Below are 6,077 nucleotides of genomic sequence, written 5' to 3'. Positions count from 1 at the left end.
GCTTGCATGTGAAATCAGTGAGATTGTTCTGTAGTTTCCACATTCTGTTGGGTCACCTTTCTTTGGGATAGGAACAAATATTGATCTCTTCCATTTAGTTGGCCAAGTGGTCGTTCTCCAGATTTCTTGGCACAACTTGGTGAGCACGTCCAGTGAGTACTGAGATACTGACCCCTAATTTGGGGCACTTATAACATACGTTTTACTCTTCCTAGTAACTGAGTTTAAGCCTTCACCATTAATGAATCGTAGGTTCCTTCTATGTAGAAGAACAAAGATGTGTGAGTCATGTGACTTATGGAACTGTGGTAAGGAACCTTTGCTTCATAAACACTCCCTATCAGCTAATATAGGGAGCTCTGGTGGTCTAGTGGCAGGAAGTTGCGCTGCAATCACAAAGGCATGCAGTTCAAATCCACCAACTGCTCTGCAGGAGAAGTATGGAGAATTTCCTTCTGTGCAACTAATTGCCTCTGAAAAACTCTCCAGAGGGTCAGCTATGGCTCAGTTCTGACTTGATGGTACATAACAACAACAACAACAACCGCTAAAATAAGGGAGCTCACGTGGCCTAGCGGTAAGAAACTGTGTTGCAATTTTAAAGGCATGTAGTTTGAATCCACCTGATAGAAAAAGATGGGCAGTCTCCTTCTGTGTGATTAACTGCCTCTGAAAACCTGATGGAGGGTCAGCTATGGGTTGGTTCCAACTCAACAGCAAACAAAAATAACAACAATATCAGCTAATGTAAGAAGTACCAGTGACATAATACGTTCCACGTTGAGTCACTAACCAAAATGTTTGAATCCAACAGGTGCTCCAGAAAAGAGATGTGGAAGTTTCCTCCTGCAAAGGTGTGTCAGGCTTGGAAACCAGTGGAAGGTTTCCATGAGGTGGAATCAACTTGACAGTAGTGCATTTGAGCTTATATAATAGTACTCAGAACTTGTACAATTGGAATGTATTTATTTTTTTGCTAATAAAAATGCAGAGGCCATCAGTTTTTTTCTAGCATAATAAATAAGAGACAAGCAGGGGAAGACAGAAGAGTAGAATACAGGGGTGTTGAGGAAATGTAACTGTCAAAATAGTTTTTTATTTTACAGCCTCAGAAACACTACGTGTCTGTCAGTTCTACTCTGTCCTGCAGGGTCAAGACTAGTCAGAATGGATTCAATAGCAATGGGTTTGGTTTGGGGCTTATCAGCTACTGCAGCCAAATTACTATTTCCAATGATCAATCTTAGGGGGAAAAGCCTTTGTTTGATGTTTATTATTGTCTTAGGGTTACCTTAGCGGAAGAAAGGCTGATGACATGCTGATCCTTTTCATTCGTTACAATCTCGGTGATACTGAACATGTGACCAACCAGCTTCCCTACCGGCTTGGTGCTTATGTTGGGATGCCACAACCGGAGAACTTTATCATCTCCTGAAAAGAGGATGTGAACATTTTATAATTTCTTAGGATGAGAGGTAATCAACATTTAAAAGTTCTCTCTTATCTAGTTATCATTTCATAACAAATCATCCTTCACTTTCTTCTAATATCAAATCATACTTCATCCTAGTTTTCTTCTAATAACACATCAGAGGATGTATTTTATGGTTGATGTCCTAAACTACCACCTCATTTTAGATATGCTTCTCTTTGTCAGGGCTGTTTTGTAATAATTGTTTTATAAGATATAAATTTTGCCCTTTTGTTGTTGTTGTTATGTGCTGTTGAGTCACTTGTGACTCACAAGGACCCCATTTACAATAGCTCTGGAACTTGCTCTATCCTGTGCCAACTTTACTACCCCTGACACACCTACCCTTATTATACCAGTCACTGAATCAACCCATCTCATTGATGTCTTCTCTTTCTCTCCACCTTCCCAACCATGATATTCCTTACTGAGGACTGGTTCCTCCTTGCAATATGCCCCAAGTATGTCAGGCAAAGCCTCAGAATTCTTGCCTCCAAGAAGCAGCCTGGCTTCACTCTGTGCAGAACAATCCTGTTTGTTCTCCTAGCAGTCCATGGTATATTCAATACTCTCCTCCAGCACCACAGCTCAAAGGCATCAATTCTCTTTCTAGCATCCTTAGTCATTGTCCAGCTCTCTCATGCATAGGAAGCAATTGCAAAGACTATAGCCACTATTATTCAAATATATGCACCAAAACCTAGAGCAAAAGAGGAGGAAATAGAAGATTTCTACCAACTTTTGTGGACAAAAATTAATAGAACTTACAATCAAGATGCATTAATAATAATGGGTGACTGGAATGCAAAAGTTAGGAAGAGGGAAGAAAGATCAGTAGTTGGAAAACATGGACTTGGTGACAGAAATGAAGCTGGAAATAGAATGACAAAATTCTGTACATTCAATGATTTGTTCATTGCTAATACTTTTTATAAGAAACAAACCACAAGCTATACATATTAATTTCACCTGATGATATGCATAAAAATCAAATCTATTACGTCTGTGGAAAGAATCAGCTGTGAAAACAAGGTCAGGTGCTGATTGTGGAACAGACCACCAACTACTCATATGCAAGTTCAAGCTGAAGTTGAAGAAAATGAAATCAAATGCACAGGAACCAAAATTTAACCTTGAGTCTATACCACACGAACTTAAAAATCATCTCAGGAACAGGTTTGAGGTCTTGAACACCAACAAACGAAAACCAGATGAGCTGTGGGAGGATATCAAGAATATCATCCATGAAGAATGCAAAGGCAGAGGAGGAAGAAAAGACCAAGATGGATGTCAGAAGAGACTCTGAATATTGCAGTAGAGCACCGAGAAGCAAAAGCACAGGGAATAATTCAAGACATTAAGGAGCTGAACAGAAGATTTCAAAAGGCCCCTAGCATAAGATAAAGTAAAATATTAAAATGAAATATGCAAGGAGTTGGAGTCAGAAAATCAAAAGGGCTGAACTCGCTCAGCATTTCTTAAGCTGAAGGAACTGAAGAACAAATTCAAGCCTCGAGTTGCAATAGTTAAGCATGCTTTGGGCAGAATATTAAATGATCCATGAAACATTAAAAGAAGATGGAAGGAATATACATAGTCACTGTACCAAAAAGAATTGGCTGACACAGAAGAATTTGATGAAACAACGTATGAGCAAGAGCCTGTTATTATTATTTTTACTTAATGAATATTTTTCTTGATAAATATTATATCATAAATACCCTGTGAACACTTTTTTTGATTCAATACTTTCCTCTTCATTCGTGTGCTAATACATCATTTACACTTTATTTACTTTTGAAAAGTATGCAAGGGAGCTGCTCTTTTGTTTTCAAGTTCTTTAATTACGCAAACAACAAAATGGAAGAAGATTGTCATGATTTCACTATTCTAACATACTGTTTTCATTTTTTGCATCCTTTAGCAATTGTCTCAAATAACTTAGAAGCAACTGTTATAATAGCAATTTTAGGAAATCAGGAGATGTATTGGGAAAATCTGTAGTCAAGAACCTCTCCGAATTATTGAGGAGCAATGTTGTTAGTTTAAAAACTAAGTACACCTGATTCAGGTCATGATCTTTTTAATCACTTGTTATGCATCCTAGAGACAACGAATAGGGATGACAGAACTCCTGCCATTGAGCTGTGGTGTTGAAGAAGAGTACTGAATATCCTATCAACTGCCAAAAGAACATACTGATACATCTTGGAGAAAAGAGAGCCAGAGTGCTCTTTGGAAGCAAGAGTGGCAAAACAACATCTCACTTATTTTAGGCATGTTGCTAGAAGAGGTTTTCCTTGGAAAGGAACATCATGCTTGGAAAGGTGGACAGTCAGAGAAAGAGAGCAAGATCTTCAAGAAAATAATTGACCCAGTGATTGCAGCAATGGTCTCAAGTGTGTCAGAGACGATGAGGATGGCACAGAATAGGGCTAGGTTCAAGTCTGTTGCTCATTGGGTCAGTATGAGTCATACTTGACTCAGTAGCACCTGACAACATTATAATAGCACTTACTTTCAAATTTACATAAGTGTTTTGGGAAAATATTGGGAGGCATAATGTGTTTTTTTGGTAAAAAATGTAAAATTTCTTCTTAGAATTTCTAGTTCCACTCCCCATTTTTATTGTTAATGATGTTTAAGAAAAAATTAGATCTAAATCAAGATAGAGTTTTAAAAATTTTATTTTTATAGTGGTTTATTTACAAAGTTAAAATACATTGTTTGTCTCTCTGGATCTTTCCCATTTCCTTCACTCCCCCCCCCATTAAATTGTACAACCCTATGATTAACCCTCCTCTCCACTCATCCTCATCCCTCTGCTTCCACCCCTCCTTGGATCCTCATACTCATTCTACAATAATGGTCTTATATAGTATTTGTCCTTAGGGGACTGAATTAGTCCACGCAGTATAATCGAATGGATTGAGAAATTATGGTACAGTTACATAATGGAATACTACACAGTATGCAGGAGCCAATGATTTTTTAAATTACTACCTAACTTTGGGAGGGACTGGAGAGCATTACGCTGAGTGAACTAACTCAGTCAAGATACATTTTTATACTACATTAGTGGTGGTGTTGGTGGTATTTTAAATTTTTTATTTAAAGTAGAACTCAGGACAGTGCCCTTCCTATTATAATATGATGACTGAATAGCTACTTACTTAAACATTTCTCTATTGATAGAAGGTTTGCTAATTCGGGCTGTTTTGAGTTTTAATTCTGCAACATTGCAAGGATTAGATTATTTTAATGGTCTTCTTTTGGGTACTTGTTGTCATTGTTATGTGCCATCGAATTGTCTGCAACTCATAACAACTCTAATGCACTAGCTCTGAATCATGCCCTAAACTGACTCGGGCACACCTAATTTCATCGCCCCAATTACTGTGTCAATCCACCTCATCCAGGGTCTTCCTCTCCTGTGTTGTCCCTCCACCCTTCCAAACATGATGTCCTTCTCCAAGGACTGGTCCCTCCTGGCCACGTGCTCAAAATACGTGAGTCAGAGCTTTAAAATCCTTGCCTCCAAGGAGAAACTTGGTGTCACACTCTCCAAGACACACCTGTTTGTTCTCTTGGCAGTGCGGATAAATTCCAACAGTAGTGAAAGAGTTGCTGTCACTGTTAGGTGCCATCGAGTGACCTGCACCTTGTTAACCAGCCTATGAACAATCCCTCTGAACTCTGTCCTGAGCCGATCTCACTGTCTCTGACACACCTACCTCCATTGTCTCAGTTAAGGAGATAAACATTTTTATGACTCATTGAGCATACTTCTAATTGTAAATTACTTTCTGAAATGGTTGTATCAAATTCCAAGGCCAATAACTGCATATAATTATACCAATTTCATGTCACCCTGCCCAGGCCTGGGTATTACCACGATTTGAAAATACCCGTTAGTAAGCCTGGTTACTATTACTAAACATTATGATAAAAAATGCCACAGAAGAACCAGGGACAAATGGGGTAACTGCAGAACAGAATTTCAAATTCTTATGAACTCCAGACATCCAATGAAAGTCAAATGAATATCTGAAATTATTGCCATGAGATTGTCTTTAACCTTAAGCTAGAAACAACTTTTGATGTCTTCTTGAAACTTAATAACAGTTTAGCTTAATTAGTAAAAAAATTTCCACCTGAGCTTTATGCACTTTCAAGAACGCAGAGCAGATTCTTACCTCTATGCCACAGAGCTCCCTAATTCATAATTGTTGATTGCCTTTGAGTCGAGTACAACTCCTAATGTTGTTATGTGCCATCGAGTCGCCTGCAACTCATACAATAGCCCTGAACCCTGCTCTATCCTGTGCCAATCTTATTGTCTCTGACACACCTACCCCTATTACCCCAGTGACTGAATCAATTAATCTCATCGAGAGTCTTCCCCTCCTGCGCTGTCCCTCCACCCTCTAAAGCATGACATCCCTCTCCAAGGACTGGTCCCTCCTTACAACATGTCCAAAGTATGTCAGACGAAGCTTCAGAATCCTTGCGTCCAAGGAGCAGGCTGGCTTCACCCTCTCGATGACGAATCTGTTTGTTCTCTTGGCAGTACATGGTATGTTCAACACTCTTCTCCAGCACCACA

At 39.0% G+C, this 6,077-nt stretch overlaps 1 protein-coding gene across 1 annotated transcript in view; it reads right to left on the bottom strand.

The window, feature by feature from the left end:
- The window catches only part of WDR64 (WD repeat domain 64), a 195,162-nt gene that overhangs the window by 120,941 nt on the left and 68,144 nt on the right, over nucleotides 1-6,077 (bottom strand). Inside the window, exon 9 of the mRNA XM_006902445.1 lies at nucleotides 1,292-1,431. Within this exon, the coding sequence (XP_006902507.1) occupies nucleotides 1,292-1,431 (140 nt within the window). The remainder of the gene's footprint in view (nucleotides 1-1,291; nucleotides 1,432-6,077) is intronic.

The sequence above is a fragment of the Elephantulus edwardii genome, unplaced genomic scaffold (assembly GCF_000299155.1).
Source record: "Elephantulus edwardii isolate Elephantulus edwardi_28Jun2011 unplaced genomic scaffold, EleEdw1.0 scaffold00412, whole genome shotgun sequence".
Lineage (NCBI taxonomy): Eukaryota > Metazoa > Chordata > Mammalia > Macroscelidea > Macroscelididae > Elephantulus > Elephantulus edwardii.
The sequence above is the reverse complement of the archived record's forward strand: the minus strand, read 5'-3'. Positions and strand labels throughout refer to the sequence as shown.